General features: G+C 43.4%; 2 protein-coding genes across 4 annotated transcripts in view; one reads left to right on the plus strand and one right to left on the minus strand.

Annotated features, from left to right (window-relative positions):
* Positions 1-203: 203 nt before the first annotated feature.
* Positions 204-14,607, plus strand: ATG4A (autophagy related 4A cysteine peptidase). 2 transcript variants are annotated; one of them, XM_042478503.1, is made up of 13 exons: positions 204-328; positions 4,078-4,152; positions 5,601-5,672; positions 7,076-7,174; positions 8,220-8,321; positions 8,728-8,800; positions 9,680-9,759; positions 10,370-10,557; positions 10,920-10,998; positions 11,299-11,444; positions 12,112-12,168; positions 12,601-12,712; positions 13,618-14,607. In XM_042478503.1, exons 1-13 carry the CDS (start codon positions 319-321, stop codon positions 13,680-13,682), a joined length of 1,158 nt encoding a protein of 385 aa, XP_042334437.1. In that variant the 5' UTR covers positions 204-318; the 3' UTR covers positions 13,683-14,607. The 2 variants fall into 2 exon arrangements, with proteins under 2 accessions (XP_042334437.1, XP_042334438.1); XM_042478504.1 differs by having other exon boundaries at positions 228-328; positions 4,081-4,152.
* A 100-nt stretch (positions 14,608-14,707) lies between these two features.
* Positions 14,708-17,380, minus strand: part of COL4A6 (collagen type IV alpha 6 chain) — a 118,551-nt gene continuing 115,878 nt past the window's right edge. For both annotated transcript variants that reach the window (XM_042478502.1, XM_042478501.1), the window contains one exon: positions 14,708-16,941. In XM_042478502.1, coding sequence (XP_042334436.1) covers positions 16,681-16,941 — 261 coding nt within the window. In that variant the 3' untranslated portion in view covers positions 14,708-16,680. The remainder of the gene's footprint in view (positions 16,942-17,380) is intronic.

The raw sequence follows: 17,380 nt of genomic DNA on the forward strand, positions 1-17,380 counted from the left end.
TGGCTTCACCGCCACGCCTCTTGTCTTCTCTCTCAGCCAATCAGGTTCGAGTTGGGCCGAACCACGGCCCCAGCTCTGTTTCTCGAGAGGCTGGAGCGGGAGCGAGAGGCGACGCCTGACGGGAGTCGTAGTCCGTGAAGAGGAAGGTGCGGGGGAATGGACATGAGGCGGAAAAGGGGGCGGGACTACGTTTCCCAGCAAGCCTCGCGGGAAGCGGATGCGACTTCCTCCTCCTCCTGCGCTGCTGTCGTGTTGTTTTCTGAGGGGAGGCGAAGGCAAAGGCGGAGAAGATGGTGGCGGAGAGCGACGGAGCGGAGGATGGAGGCCGGTGAGGCTCCGGGGGATTCTGGGAAGGCATTTGTGCTTAATTGACCACCAGTTAATTAGTGGGTGGAGCCTCGTCGGACTAAGGCTCTGGGGACCTGGGTTCGAATCCTGCCTCAGCCTCAGAAGAGTCACACTCTCTCAGCCTCAGAGGGCCAGGAAGAGGCCGCCAAAGGGGCTTCGTGGAACGGACAGCGGTTAATTCCTTCGCCTCACTGAATTAAAACGCAGGTCCAGCCTCCCTTCCTGGAAACAGGCCCAATAATAATAACAATAATGATAATAATGATATTTTGTGGCTGAGAAAGTGGCACCTTGGCCCTCAGCCCCCAAATAATAGTAATAATAATAATAATAATAATGCTTCTGTGGCTGAAGCACAAAATAATAATAATAAATTATTATATAATAATAATAATAATAATAATAATTTTGTGGCTGACGCATTATTATTTATTAATTATATAATATTATTATTTGTGACTCAAGAACAAAATAATTTATTATTACTTATTAGGTAATAATATAATAAATATTATATAGCAAGAACAATTACAATCCTATGTATAAAATTACCTTCATTCTCAGGGTCATAAGGTGCCTATGGTCCAAAACGCACGGCACAAACAACCCAGTTTGAGACCGCATTAACAGCCCTGGCTCAATGCTAGGGAATTATGGGGGCTGTAGTTTTGTGGCTCTGATGCCACAATGAACTACAATTCCCAGAATCCCCTAGCACTGAGCCAGGGCAGGTAAAGCGGTCTCAAACTGGGTTGTTTGTGCAGTGCGTTTTGGACCTCGGAAACGTAAATGGATTTCATCTTTGTAGCTGGGTCCCGCCTCCAAAGTATCTCATTACGTAAAGGAAGGTAATTCCGAAATCAGTCCGAAATCCAAAGCGTTTTGGAGAAGGGAGCCCAGACCTTGCCTTCGTTGCATTGTTATTTCTGTATTTACGAAGCCGCCTCTCTTAATAATGAGGGCTTTTGGTTTTAGTATCTGGTTCAGGAAGAGGTTTCCAACTTTCAAATAAGGATACATACGTTATAATAAGGAACAGCTGGTAATCCATATATATATATATGTGTGTGTGTGTGTGTGTGTGTGTGAATGAATGAATCTATAGGTCCTCCAGCACAACTGGTTGAAGTTGACCATAGAGTTGCACTGGAGGCCCTAGAGAAAACACTTCTCTAGGCATTTGCAGGTCCTCCAGCATCACTCTGTGGTTAACCTCTGCCCAGTGTTGACCATAGAGTTTCACTGGAGGAGCTGGAAATCCCCAGAGAGGTGTTCTCTTTGGGGAAAAGAATAGTATCCTTTTATTTGCGTTTTCCCCAACATTTATGGGGGTACTTCGCCCTGAACCCCGGTGAATGTGGAGGGACTGCTGTAGTAAGAGCTTAAAGAAAGTCAGCCACACTGAACAGAAGAAACGTAAGGAACCTCAAGGTAACACTACACACAACAAACCTTGTTGACTAACAAACATAAAAGCAGACATAATCGATGGAATAAGCATGAGCAAACGATTCAAGACATACCTTCTTGGCAAGGAAAATGCTTTCCTTAGTTAGTGACAGCTACACAATCTCATTTAGAGTTAACCCTGGAGTGTGTCTGATGGTGTCAGGTGTGTATTAAGGTAGGTAATGAATGAATGTTTGTAACAATATGTGTGCGTTAATAATTTTAAAACAAAACCAGAACTGTTTGAATATTATGGTGGGACATTTTGGCTTTCACTTTCTTCTTCATGTGTCTGTCCAGTAGTCTGTCCTCCTCATTTGCAGGTTTAATTATTTGCGGATTGGATTGATACGTTCTCTCTAGGAATCTCTCTTTCTAGGAATCTCTAGGAGGTCCATGATATAGAAATGTCTTAAGTAAATACATTTAGACATGACTTCATAGCCCTTGGTGCAATTGGTTGGAGCCACAGCAGTCGGTCCGAATGCATTTTTAAGTACAAGGACACCAGCGTTAACAAACAGGGTGACCATTTTCTTTATCTCTTCGAAATCTGCCGTGTTTCTTCCCTACTGTTCTTGGAAGGTGAACAAACTGCAAAGTTCAGTGTCACAGTGCTTTAATGTTATAAAGTAGTTCTTGTAATGTCAGATTTCCAATTGGATGAAATCACTGTATCTTAACAAACTGCCTTTGCAGAGATCACTTTTTATCATGTTGGCTATTTCACATCATTGGATGTCCTTCAGGAAGAAAGATATTGAGTGGATTTCCCCATGGGATCCCGGAGGCAGCTGGATGAGGCTTCTTGGATGCTCCATCCCCCAGCATTGGGTTCTCTTTTAGCTGGAAGATGCTGTGTGTCCCATGACACTAATCTTAGCGGAGGAATGTGGCGAGAAAAAAAGGCGCATGGCCTTGCCTTTTAAAGCATAGCATGATCCAGGGAACTGCTGACGACTCGAGACTTGTATTGACCTCCTTAAGACTATTATTCTTGGGCAGAGATCAGAGCAGTGTTTAGCCTTGCATTGTTCTCTCCTGTCCTAGTACAGTTCTGCTTTAGTTGGCTGTCTGGCACGGTGGACGTTGTCGAGACTTAATTGGCCTTACACAATGCACAACAACAGAATGGCACGCAGCAGGGCAAGGCAAAACCAGAGCCATGTGTCCTTAACTGTCATGAATGATATTCTTAGACTGTCAGCAGCGTTTGCAAAAATGGTCGCTTGTTTCAGTTAAACCCCTCATTGCATCCGTCAGGGAGGTAAATAGTTTTATATTGTATTAGGCCAAAACATAAGCTGTTGCTAAGGTTCATCTAAGGCTGCTGCCACATTGCAGAATTAATGTAATTTGGCACTGCTTTAACTGTCATGGCTTTATCCTGTTTTAATATGTGGACATTTTATTGGTCCTTTTAAATTGATGAGTGTTTTAACTGATGTTGTTGGTCTGTTAATTGTTGTTGTTCCCTACCTGAGAAGGCTAAATATTTCACAAAACTACAGATCCTGGGATTCTATGGCATTGTGCCATGACAGTTAAAGTGGTGTCAAACTGCATTTAACTTTGCAGTGCAGGTGCAGCCCAAGTATCTGTCTTTGTACAGCTGCACTTCTGCCTTTCCCTATAGATGTATACCTCAGTTAATGAAGTTAATATGTTCCTAGGCATTCCTTCTTTAAAAGAAACGTTGGGACTAGAGGCAGAATTAATACAGGAGGAACTTTGCTTTTGAATACTAGGCTCTGCATAAAGGCAGGGAAGGCTACCTTTGTTTTGTTAAGTACTTCTGTATTGAAAACATTACCTTCCGCTTTTAAAATCACAGTAGACATTATGAAACTAAGCATGCACAATTTTCCACAGCTCTGCATATAAGTCTTTGTCTGCGTGTTTTGTATTTGAGGTTAGGAGGAAGAGGAATTGGCTCTGAACCAATTCCTGCTGAATTTACTGTTAGTCAAGTCAATAGGCATGTAGGCCACGGTGCCTAATGCTTGCCTCCTGCCACACAGGATCTGGTTTCAGCATTGGCTACAGCATTGAATCGCAAATGGCAAAGGCCATAGTCCAGCTGAAAGCAAAAGGTATGAATTCCAGGGCCCTAAAGGGCGGATGAAGTTTGAGAGTGCGGTGTGAGAATCACAGGACCAGGGGTTAGAATCCAACTCTGTGCAGGAACTGAGCAGGTGCCAAAATGGTTGGAGAAACAAGATGAATGCTCTCAATGTCATTTCCAGTTCTATTAACATGTGAACAACTCGTTATTTTTAGCAGAGTATCTAGAAGAGCTTCCTGAAACAGATGAACCTGCCTGGATCTTGGGAAGGCAGCACCACCTTAAAACAGGTAGGTTGAAATGAGTAACTCACAACACTTTTGCTCAGTAGTTGTAGATCAGTGTTGTACACACATGACGTTGAGTGGTTTCTAATAAACAGATAAGCAGGGATTATGCAAGTGTGTGTTTGTGTGTGTTTGCTTGTTTGTGTGTGTAAATGAATGTTAAGATAGTTTCCATTACAGCAGCACTATCTGGAGCTGCTTTGGGGATGGTGATATTGCACAGGAGAAAGATGGAGTGGAGGTGGTTTGAGGTGCCACTCTCACATGTAGTCTTCCATTCAAGCTTGTCCCATCTGTATGGGACTAGTGAACAAATAACAGAAAGACTTGTGGAATGCTATGCAATAAGGCAGTGCTGGTGAACCTTTTAGAAGCCAAGTGCCCAAAGTGCAACCCAAAACCCACTTATTTATTGCAAAGTGCCATGTCCCTCTAGTAACAAACTCTGGCAAACTCTGTGCTGGGGCGACAGCACATGTGCCCACAGAGAGTGCTCTGAGTGCCACCTCTAATACACGTGCCATAAGTTCGCCATCACTGTAATAGGGTTTTCTAACCTTTCATGGACTGGTGGTCACATTGGGAGTTTTGCGGTGTCCATGGCTACTGTGTTAGGGATCCATCCTGTATACCAGGGATTTAAGAGACCTCCATTTCTACAGTGAACTGTCAAGAATTCTGGTATAGATACTGCATTGTTTTGCGGGACAAAAAGGAAAGTTAGGAGAAAAGTGAATTCAGGCGGGTTATAGACTGCCCATTTGGGGCCGTCTGGACCCGCCCCTTTCCCCGGAGTATCGGGGCTTCAGTGGCTACACCGGCAGCCGCTGAGGCCCCGATCCACCGCTGTTCAGGCTGCGGGGAAGCGGCAAAACGCCGCTTCCCCGCAGCCTGAAAAGGGGTGTCCTTGGGGCATCAAGCCCCAAGGACACCCCGCGGCGGCGGGGAGGGCCCCCTTCTCCCTTGCTTCACTGGGCGCAGCCATCTGGAGGCTGCGCCCAGCGAAGCAAACCGGCGCCGCGGACCAGGAAGGAGCTCCGAAACGGAGCTCCTTCCTGGTCCGCGGAAAGGGCGCCCTAGGCACCCTGCCGCGGATTGAGGATGTCACGTCCGCGCCGCCCTGTCTAGAGGCGGCGCGGCCATGACGTCCTCACGGCGGTGGCCATGTGGAAGGGCCGCCGCCGTTTAATGCATGATGGGCACGCACTAGGGTTAGGGCGGTGCGGAAGCACTGCCCTTTTGTAATCCTAGTGCGTGCTTGTCACGCACTAAAGTGCCAGTATGTAACCGGCCTCAGTCTGTAAATTGAGCTGCATAGCTTCTTGTTCCATTCTTAACTTAGGAATGTTCCTTTGGTGCAGTTGTGAGATGAGAAATAACAGCAAAGAGACACTGGTAATGTCAGTTTCTAATTGGAGCTCTCTAATTTTTATACTCATCTTTAATTCTAGAAAAATCTAAACTTCTTTCGGATATAAGCGCTCGCCTTTGGTTTACCTACAGAAGAAAATTTTCACCAATTGGTAGGTTTGCGTTCTGGGACATGTGCCCCCCTCCATCCCTGTCTTTGTTTTCTTCAGTGCATTACAGACCGCCTAAAAGTGGCGGTCTTCCGGCACTGCTGGTTGCTCCGTGAGGGAGCCGTAGCAGCCAAACCGCGCAGCTCCCGCGCGGAGCAAAAAAGAAGCCCCAAAATGGTGCTTCTTCCCGTGGCGCGGTTATGACACTGCGAGGCGCCAATGGCGCACTTGCAACATCATAAGCCCTGCGCGACGTGCGGACGCTATGCATCCGACACGTAATAATGGTGGCGCCTGTGTGTATAGGGCGCCGCCATTATTACACCCCCATCATGTGCTAGGAGTGAGGCCGGTGTGGACGCTAGGTCCCCGGCCAGCCCCTAGCACGTGATGGAGGCGCCTCAAGAGCCTGTCTGTAATGGGCCTCTTTGTTTTCAAGAACAGAAATACGCAATTAGTTCTAAAAACCATCTCTCCTAAAGGCTGTTCGTAAAAGGATAGGGCTGTATCCTGCCCTGGCCCTGAATATAGTGAATTACTCATTACAGAACAAGTCTTGACACTTTTACTCTCATGCCTGTAAGGCATTTCTTCAATGCAGCATTTAGCGTCTAGTCATTGCTTTGAAGGGTGTTGTTGTCGGCACTTGGGTGCCTATTGTCCTCCCACTGTCAGGTGTGACATGGAACTATATTTTTACATTGCCATACCACACTGGCCAGATTCTTGGATATAAAGCACATACAGCCTAGCTTGAACCATATTTGTTTCCGTTTATCTTTGTGAATATTCTTCACTTGATTTCGGTTCACTGCTTTTTAGTTCATCGTGCTACAATTGGTTTCTGGCCCCTGCAGAAAGGAACAACTATGTGGGGTCTGGGGCCAATCCGCCCCAACTCCCCATGGGTTGTGCTCCTTCTGCACTAAACCCCAATAATTCAATTTTTCCTCTACAACCCTTCTCAAAATGGTAACAGGAAGTAGTTATTGTCACCATTTTGAGAGGGACAACATAGGAAAATAGAGGAATTTGGAGTAGAACAGGGTTCTGTGGTCCTTTGGGGGGGGGGGGGGGGGGGTATTTTCTTTTTTTTCCAATTTTGGGGGGGGGCTCTGTGTGAGTTTGGCACAAAAAGTGCCCCAAGTCATGCCAAACATTTTTTAAAATGTGAGGTGGAGGGGTAATAGGGGGTTTAGGGTTCGTAAAACAGGGCCCAAGAACTCACTTGCAGGCTGTATTGTGCCCACTTCTGTGCCAAAAGCTATTCCAGCGGCAAACTGTGGACAGGACTAGACATTGGTTTATGACACCTATTCAGGTTCATGTGCTTTAGAGCCAAAGAAGCTTAATGATGCATTTTACTTCTTTTATAAGCACATAAACATGGTGGTTCTTGATCCCAGGTGGCACGGGCCCTTCCTCAGATGCTGGCTGGGGCTGCATGCTGCGATGCGGACAGATGATGTTAGCCCAGGCTCTGGTCTGTCGACACCTGGGAAGAGGTGAGTCTGATCCTTTTTTGGTCAGCGAATTATTGTAATTTTTGGAGAGAAGTGAGGGTAATGTTTGGTAAAGTAAATGAAGAAGTGACTTGCTGATATTTGGATCCCGAGTGTTCCCACAGCAGAGCCCTTAATTCCATACTATGTGCAAGTTGATTATAATGCTTCCGACATAGTAAACGGAGCCTTGTATGTTTTTGGGAACAAAGTGGTAGTATGGGGGTGGACAAAGTGCACCACTCCAGGGTCAGACATTGGGAAGGGGCTCCCTAGGCCATTTGAGGCTCAGGAGAGGTTTTGTTTAAAAAACAAGAAGTAGTTTTCGGGTCACTTCCTTTGGTTTAAAAAAAGTCTTCTCCTAGGCCTAAAATGCTCTAGGTTTGTCTGTTATTTTACTGCTATAATCCGCTTGGATTCCCTGAGATTAAGCAGAATATAAATTATGATTATTATTATCACAATTACTATTACTGGACTGTAGCTCCCATGATACAAAATTGTAGGCATTGTAATCCAAAAAAATAACTTTTCCCAAGCTCTGATAATACAGCTTTGACTACAGTACTAAATTCAGCCTCACAATAATCCCAATTTTCATTTGGGGGGGGGGGATCCCAGATTCCCAATCTTTACGGCTTTGGAGATGGGTGTAAACATTTGCAGGCAACACCTGTGAAGACCTTAGAAGTTGAAAGAGCAACTGGATAATCCTTTTTGCATGGCATCTATGCAGTCCTGATTGTAATCCATGCTGTGAATATTTGATGGGACCATAGAGATGTTGTAACCAATGGTATGCAGATGCCAGCTGTTGTCAGTGAATGTGTCATGTATGCAACTACAGAGTGTGGAGTTCAATCTGGTGCATATTTGTTTAGAAGTACAGTAAGCAAGTCCCACTGTTCCATGGGCTTTCTCCTTACAGAGGGCATACGATTCCCGTTTCAATTAATGCCTTTGCATTACCATTTCTTGTTCTTATTTCTCCTGAACTGTCTGCAAGTACCATTTGACATTTAAAACCTGGAATGATTTTCTCTCCAAGATTGGCATTGGGAGGAACACAAAAAGCAGCCTGAAGAATATCACAGAATCTTGCATTGTTTCCTAGACAGAAAAGACTGCTGTTACTCCATCCACCAAATGGGTAAGAGCTGTCTCCCCCACCCCATCCCTTCATCTCACCCAGGCTATTCAGACTGCCAGGGCATATACATTTCTGTTAGTATCGGTTGAGATTATGGAAGAGTCATGTTTTTAAATATTTATGAAAGGACAAATTTTATGGTCAAGCTTCTGTTTTATGGTCAAGCTCCAACTCCTTTCTGTCAAATAAGCAATCTGCAAACCGCTCTGAGAGCCTTTGTGGCTGAAGAGCGGGGTATAAATGCTCCTCTCTATGGAGAGGAAACAAACTCCTCTTTATGGAGGGTTCCAGTTTGTAATGGCTTTTGGACATGTGCAGAACGATATGCTAATGGGCCGCAGTTGACTGGCACTTTCCTGACACTTGTGTTACTCTGTGTGTCTGTTTCTATTTCTCATCCACACAGCACAGATGGGCGTTGGTGAAGGGAAATCTATTGGAGAATGGTTTGGACCAAATACGGTTGCCCAAGTGCTTAAGTAAGCAAGCATTGATATGTTCATTTGTTTATGTAATTTATATTTGGTTGAGAGAAGAAAAATCCCAGTCCTAATTCTCTATACACAAGCCCACTTTCACACAGTGATGGTTTCCCCCACCAAAGAGCTTTTTTGGCATATTACAGCTTTGTCATGCTACACAATTATAGCGATTTGATAGCATTTTCACTGCCATGGCTGTATCCTACAGAATCACGGGATTTGTTGTTTAATGAGGCGCTAGAGCTCCGTGACAAAGAATTCTAAATGCCTCCCAAAACGATAAATCCCATGGAGCCATGGCAATTAAAACAGTATTGAAGTGCTATAGTTGTGGAATGTGAAAAAGACCTTAAGCACTATGTTTTGTAGATTAGCACGAGTTTGTGTGGTTGAGTGTCCCATTTTATTAAATGTTTGGAATATTAATCTTCATTGCCATATCCAAGCATCTGAGGAATGGAAATTGTAAATAGCGAAGCCAAAAGGCCATAAAATGCAAGAGATAAAATTGGTAACAGTTCTATATAAAGCTCAGGTGTAAATACAGTGACCATTTGAAGCAACACTATAGCTGGTAACAGAAAGTTTTGCTATGCTAGCTTAATGCCTGTAGTGGAATAGAGAACTTTGGTCTTGACTAAGCAGTTATATCAAGGGAGGCAGAATAAGGCTCTCCTACTGTTGTTGGGACTGTAGCTCCCATAATCCTAGAGAGCATAATCAAAGAGTGCTGGTGTTTGCAGTCCCAACAATAAACCTTACCTCTTCCCTCTCCAAAAACCCCTCAGGGAGCTGTTTTCTTTTAGACTTTCTATTTATACTTAAACCTCTGAGTAGCAGCATACCTTCATCAAAGCCTGTCTTGATTTTTTGCAGGAAACTTGCTCTCTTTGATGAATGGAATTCTCTAGCTGTTTATGTGTCTATGGACAACACTGTGGTGATTGAAGATATCAGTAAGTTTGATTAACATCTACAGTTACTGATCTGCGTACTTTCTACATTCAGTTGCGGTTTAGTTCCTATCTTGCTGGTAAAATGTGAAAGGGGATACTAATGCATTATAGGCATTGCCAGCTAGAAGAGGCATGTCTTCAATCTCCCAGCTATTTGTTGTTATTTGTTATGTGCCTTTTCCATAACCCTGCCATATGGGTTTCTTGACAAAGTTTATTCAGAGGAAGTTTGCCATTTCCTTCCTCTGAAATGTAGCCTCCGATACCTGATGTTCCCTGATGGTCTTCCTTCCAAGTATTACCTTTGCCTGAGTAAAAAACAAAACCAAACCCTGGAGAGCCTCTCCAATTCTCTTAACTACTTGAATGTCTTGTAAGGATAGTCTTTGTCCTAACCAGAAAATCATTTAGACACACTTCACAGGTGGGCTGAAAGATGGGTTTACATAGGAACTGTTCCTGCCATTGAAACGAATGCAGAGTTCACTTCTATATTCTTTTTAAACATTCTTTAAAAATGTTTTTTTTACAAAAGACATGGCTTTTGCTTAGGACAGTCACAAACCGCTAGGGACTTAACAGCTAGCTTTTCCTGCCTCTTATTCCCCAGAGAAGATGTGCCGGTTTCCCACCCAGAACTGTCCTGGTGCCCACTGCACTTCTCTATCGCACAGGAGTCTGCTGAGCCGAAACAGGAGCGCTGGAGGGTTCTGCTGTGGATGGAAGCCTCTGCTGCTGATTATACCTCTTCGCTTGGGGATAAACCACATCAATCCAGTCTATGTTGATGCTTTTAAGGTACGGTTCTCTTAGATTCGCTAACAGATTCCTTTAGCATCTCTGTTAGGCAGCTGAGTATGTGCAAAGTTACACAGCATAGACCATGATTCCAGCCATATTCAGCATACTGTTATTTGAAATGATAAAAAATTATCAAAGCCCAGCCATCAACACCAGCCAGAAAAGTTTAGTAGTAATAAAGGAAACTGAAAATACATATTGATCCATATGTAATAACCAAAGGCACCTGATTGTAGGAGCCTTGATCAAGCTAATACAATATAGGTGTAGGAACCGTGTGTGTGTGTGTATTCTTTAGTTCCATCATGGAAAAACAGTGAAATATAAATGTAATAGTTTTGTTCTTCTCTGATCTCTAGGAGTGTTTTAAGATGCCACAGTCTTTGGGAGCTTTAGGAGGAAAACCAAACAATGCCTACTATTTTATAGGATTTTTGGGTAAGGAAAACATAATTTATGGATAAAATGTTGAATTCTATTGAGAAGAAATCTCCTAGAGCTGAAATTTCTGAATAACTTATGAAGAAAGTTGCATTCTGTCGGAAAGGCTGGAGGTTGCTATTGTATGCAAGGCTGGTGCAGACAGACCACCGGTCAGATTTGGTACAAGACAACCTTTCCATTTGTTCCAAGCCATCGTCTTTTCCTTTTCTTAAAGTCCACTTTCTCTAGCCCCCTAGAGACTGGATGTCTTTCACTTCTTGTTTGCTACAGAATACATTTGTTCTGTTTATACAGGAAATGAGCTGATTTACCTGGATCCTCATACTACCCAGGTTTTTGTAGATTCTGAAGAAAATGGCACAGTAGATGACCGAAGTTTCCATTGCCAGCAAGCGCCTCATCGGATGAAGATCATGAATCTCGATCCTTCTGTAGCATTAGTAAGTGTTAAGAAAAAGGCTTTGCAGGACTGGCTGAAAAAGGGCATGCCAGCCCAGTTAGAGCCTTGAACCCTCTAATGTGTTACCTACAAACCTTATAGACAAGTCCTCTGCTTAATTCTGTTGATGAAAATGGTTGTGGCACAGTGAGCAGGTATACTTTGCGTTGTTAATGCCAGGCAATTAGGGAACCTGGCAATTGCTCTCCATGATGGGAATTACCATCCTGGATGGTGTCAGTGATGTTAGTGCTCCATGACTTCCAGTCCAGTTTGTCCACCCAGGGATCAGGCTTCTGATGACTTACTGGGTTGACTTCATGCGATCCTCCAGAAGCACTGAATGAGGCAGAGGATGAGACTTTTCTGAAGGTTTTGGTGGGCCTCTAGTACTGAGGTACTCCACCTTCATTTAGTCTTAAGTTTGGTGTAAATTTGGCTTTATTCTTGTTGAGGTGGCAAATCTTTACCTCCACATCTGACTGCTGCTAAGGGGTTTACTGACCAACCAAGGGAAGGAGTGGCAATTATAGTATCCCATTCAAGGTGATTGGAAAAGTAATATGGCAGGGTTGGCCCTGTTACTCCCTGCCTTATGGTTCTGACCTGGTGATGTGCTTTGTTTAAAAATTGTCTTGTGCTTGAAGTATTTCCTCTTGTTTTCACAGGGATTCTTTTGTAAAGAAGAAAAGGACTTTGATAACTGGTGTAGCCTTGTGCAAAAGGTAAGAAGTCTCTTAACTTATGTAAATGTCAAGTTTCTGCAACTACAAGCAGTGATGTCATGAAATCCTCATAAACGGTTCATTGATATATATGTAAACTGATGATTCTTACCCAAGCACAATCATTGTGGTTCTTCTAGTCCAGTGGTTCCCAATGTTCCTAATGCCGCGACCCTTTAATACAGTTCCTCATGTTGTGGTGACCCAAACCCATGAAATTATTTTCATTGCTACTTCATAACTAATTAAATAGGTGTTTTCCAATGGTCTTAGGCGACCCCCATGAAAGGGTCATTCGACCCCCAAAGGGGTCCTGACCCACAGGTTGGGAACCACTGTTCTAGTCCATGATTGCTCTAGCCATGTAGCTAGTGCTTATTGGTTTCATTATTCCAGTGCCCATTTTACAAATTAAATAATTGTCTTTTCCAGGAGATACATAAGCAACAGAGTCTGCGAATGTTTGAATTGGTTCAGAAGCATCCACCACACTGGCCTCCTTTCATACCTCCTACAAAGCCAGAAGTAACAACAACAGGAGCAGGTACGGGGTTGTACTTTAAAGATGGCATTTTCTTCCTGTTACGAAATGAAGTGTAAGTGTAAACTGATGTGAGAAATTAGTAAGATTATAGGCTTGTTGCAAAGCCAACACAGTACCTTGAACACCAGGTGATCATTTGTGGAGTAGAATCCACTTTTTATCAGTTACATGAAAGGTTAGTTTCTGTTATCTGGCTAAAGGAATGTCAGTCTGTAACAGCTTATATCACAGTAGAGCTGTTAAACAGTTAGACCTCTTCTTTTTAGACTATTCTGTCTGGCTATTAAGTGTCTGTTTCATAATGTAAAGAATATGTACTTTGGAAAATATGTCGTCTGATTCATCCATTCTCATTTGTCATTGGGAACTGAATCTTGTGCTCCATTGCTATTGACTACTTGAGATCCCCAAAGAATTGCTTTTGTGAATGGATTGTTATGTGATGCATTTCAGTAATGGCACATAAATTAGTGTGGTAGAAGACCACTGTCCAAAATCTGTGCCAGGCATTCTATATGTTGCTGCTGCTTCCCATTGTAGTTCTCTGTAGTAGTTCTATGTTAGTGGGCCTCAGTAAACAAACAGCCCACATGGAAACAGCCAAGAAGGTATAGATAGAGGTGCATCATATTGTAATACATGGTTTCACTGTATTCCACATTGTACATGCTAAGCTGATGCATGCAAATTTGCAAATAAAGTCTTGGGTTAACAGAGAGCTTCCATCCTTTCCTGTAACACTGTATTTTTTACACTCTGAGTAATTTTTTTGTTTTTTGATGGGGTAAGTTTGCCTGTCTGTTGTTTAAAGTAGGGAGCCCTGTAAAGGATAAAGCTTAAGAATGTCTGCAAGATGGCACACATGGCCTTGGAATTAAATCTTCGATTGTCCTCATTTTCCACAGAGCTCATTGAGTCCACTGATAAACTGTTTGAATTGGAAGAAGAGTTTGAAATCCTGAGCGTATGAAGGACGCTTCCTTTGACCTCTTGCACGCACCCATGTGTAGCATATTGACAGTGACTAAGACCACGCGCAGCCTTTCTAGCCCCCAAGTGCCTGCATACAAACCATAAACAGAGCACAAGACCTGAACAGCGCCTGGAATGGAGGAGAACCATTCAGAAAGACCTTCCCAGGGAGGGAAGTGAAAAGATTTTGGCCCTGGCTCATGCATCCCCCCCCCAAATGTATTCTTGTCTGAAGAAAGTGGGACTTTGGGGGGAACAACAAAGGCAAAAACGATATCGAAGTAAAGACTCTGGTATATTGCTGAGAACTGCCTTTGAAGGCATCAATATTTGGATGGCTATTATTACTCGATGTAGTATATAATGCAATAGTTCTGCTCACGCTGAAAGCATGTTGTTGAGGTAAAGGAGTGTGTGTTACCTCTTGTTCTTTCACATGGACAGTTTTCATAGGCACAAATGTCCCTGTCTTGTTTTAAAAGATCAGTTAGATCAGGCAAAAACAGTGGTTTTGTAAAAGGGGTCCCCCCTCACGTTTCCGCAACCGCACTTCAGAAACCAACCAAGAAGCCCAGCTGTTTCTATGAAAGGAACTCTCTCTCATGATGCGATGTTACCTCCTGTTTCTAGGAGATACGCAGATGAACAAGGAGGACGTGGAGGGCTGCCTTCCAACTTCCCAGACAGACCCCTCTCTTTTTCCACTTCTAGGAAAGGAAGGAGGCTGCAAACAACATGGAGCTCGCCGCCTCCCTACTTCTCATGACATATTTCGCCTCGCCCTTAAAAGTTCCAATCATTATGAAAAACAACAAGGTAATTTTGTTATAATGGTATCTTATTTATTTTAAATTAAACATTTACAGTTTCCTCCCTCTTGTAAGAGCACTTTATGTGTGCATTTAATAAATTTCTTAAAAACATTTGTGGATTTCGTGAACCGTCTCAACTTGTTCTAACAACCAAAGGAGGTTATCAGTCAAAATGAAAATCGTTTCTTTAACTCTCACATTCTTCTTTGGCTATGATCCTTAACATAGTCACATGTGAATGGTGTGCTTGGTGATTCTACCAAACCTGGCTCCTTGCTTAACTAAGATGTGACCGTTTACTAAGACTTTGATAAATAGCTTATACAAAGCAGGGGGCTCGCCCAAGCTTACCATGTGAGACCAAATGGGATACAACTCCCAAAACTGATATACTGCGGTTTTATGTCTTTCTGGAGATAATAACAGAGGAAATATACTCAGTGCCTGTAAAATGTTTCTCACAGTGCATTACACAAACAGTCATCCTTCCCCTACCCCAGTCTAGCAGAAGTAAAATAGTAGTAGAAAACAGTAACCTAATACCTACTCAATGCAACAACAGACAAATACTAAATTGTTTAATAGTCAAGCACCAATATTTCCAAGGCTACGTTTGAGAGACAAGGGCAAAATATTAATGGTAACCAATGTTTAAAATGTCTGATTGTATGTACAACGCACCAGCTTTCTCCTGCCTACAATCTTTAGATGTGTTGGGTTACAACTTCCAGAATCCTTAAGCAGATATACAGTACAGCATAGTGTCAGAGAAGCTATGAGACTTCATACAAGGGTCTTTGGACTCTGCAAAACAAATTGTTCGCTCAGGGTTCACACAACACAAGTACTTAGAGGGAGTCCTTCTCATCCAGTGTCTAGTTCAAACTTGTATATGCCTTTTATAAACTGTTACCGAACACCAGCAATTTGCCTGATAATTCTCAAGGATCTTTCTGGCAATAGCGTGTTGCCAATTCAGAAAGCCTGAAAGGTGGGTGAAGTCTCAGAAAATGCTATGCCCCCATCTCTGGTGTTCAACTACTGCATTTGTGTATAAGTTCTCTGTGCTATTATTAAACAGCTCAATATAATCTAAAAAATCAAGGATATTCTACAACCCACATGCAAATTGGAAATGATTTAAGGTATTATGTATTCAGAAGTCAATCTAAAAGAAGGGAAAAAACAATCCTTTTTACACATAGAAAATATAGAGGCTAAGACAAGTCCCCGAAACAATATGTAAAATACATATCGGGGAACGTTAAAGCAAGTACATCAACTGAGAAAGTTCAAGATGGAGAACTTCAAAATGCAAGAAGTACAGATAACTCACAAAAGTGACTTAAGAAAAGGGGATTCTTAGGGAAGACCTCTTGCGTTAACCATTTTCCTATCAGAATCAGGGAAGATAGTTAAGATGGTTGGCACAAGCCATAATTAAAACCATGGTGTCCAAATCGTAATCTGGACAATTGTTTTGGGGGGGGGGTCTTTTAGGTTTACTTACTTTTATTTCTGCTCAAACTTTACAGCCAGCCAATGTCAAGCATAAACAAGGAGCCTTCTCTTACAACACACTAGGAAGAGGTTATTATGTATGTGGTGGACACACTTCATAAAGTGAGTTGCTCTTTTGGATGGGGCCTGGGAACAAGATTCAAGCCTTTAAGTAGCCGATAATTGCTATGTAGACTATCAAAGCTGTGTGCCTCACCAATTTCTCCACTGCTTGCATAAATATCCTGGGTTGTTCAGTTAAGGATTTGCATGTATTAACTGCATCACTATGTTGATGGTGGTGATATTCATATTCACTTACCATTTCGGACTGAACGGTTGACTGGCCCATAATGGCCTCAGTAACATTTGTGGAATTCTTTGCAAGCGTCTAAATCCATAACATAAGAAGCAGTGCCAAAGGGCAAAGGGTTTTGAGACAACTTCCTCCTGAAATGTTAAACTCTGTTTGACGTGACAAAATGAGGACAAAGGTGGCACCTGGAAAGACTTTCTGAGGTAGCCATGAATATAAAAACAAGGGGGAGGAAAAAGAGAGAAAACGTAGCACCATGTTCTGTGATAATAGACAAGAAGATTCTGGGGGGTTACGTAGTCCTTGGCCTTCAAACAAAGAAGACCTCCAAGTCCCGATGTTGGCATTTGGTGGGTTTGAGGCCTTCGCTACAAATTCTTCATGCAGACTTGGCACCGGCCTACCCGCGTCAGGAGCTGCCCTGCTTTCAACGTCTCGGAGATGGGAGGTTCAATAAATTGCTGGGTCTGCTCCACCGTTGTCAGCCAGAAGCTGTACTTGTTGGAAAAGTAGTGGCAGGTCCCCCGGGCACCATTGCACTCGATGAAAGGGGTGGCACGGAAATCCTCCAGGCAGGACCCTGGGGAGACAAGGGATTGTCCGCCCCCTTCGGCTCCGGCCGCAGTGTGCTGAAACAAAACAGTGTGAGTAAAAATAACCATCAGTGCTGTTGTTGATGCAGTTGTGCAGAATGGCCAATGATGCCAACAACCCTTGCATCCCACGTTTGTGGCCCCAGACGCCTCCCATCAGTCCTCTAAAGAACCCTGTACTGCCCCCAAGTACTTCCATTTTCCTCTGCAGTCCCTCTCAAAATGGTGACAGTGACTCGATGTCACTTTCTGTCACCATTTTAAGAGGTACTGCAGAGGAAAACAAGTATTTGGTCTTGCTATGGAGAGGATATGACTGATAGAGGGAGCATGGGAGCATTTGCCCTCAAACCCCATGCAGTTGGCCATGCTGGCTCTAATGCAGTGTTTCCCAAACCTTGATCCTCCAGGTGTTTTGGACTTCAACCCCCAGAAGCCCTAGCCAATTTGGCCAACAAACAGGAATTCTGGGAGC

Source organism: Sceloporus undulatus, chromosome 7, assembly GCF_019175285.1.
Source record: "Sceloporus undulatus isolate JIND9_A2432 ecotype Alabama chromosome 7, SceUnd_v1.1, whole genome shotgun sequence".
NCBI classification, from domain to species: domain Eukaryota; kingdom Metazoa; phylum Chordata; class Lepidosauria; order Squamata; family Phrynosomatidae; genus Sceloporus; species Sceloporus undulatus.

Coding starts and splice junctions, on each gene's coding strand:
- ATG4A (XM_042478503.1), top strand. Junction 5,673..7,075: donor AAGAAAATTTTCACCAATTG/GTAGGTTTGCGT, acceptor TCTTGATCCCAG/GTGGCACGGGCCCTTCCTCA. Junction 12,169..12,600: donor GGTGTAGCCTTGTGCAAAAG/GTAAGAAGTCTC, acceptor TGTCTTTTCCAG/GAGATACATAAGCAACAGAG.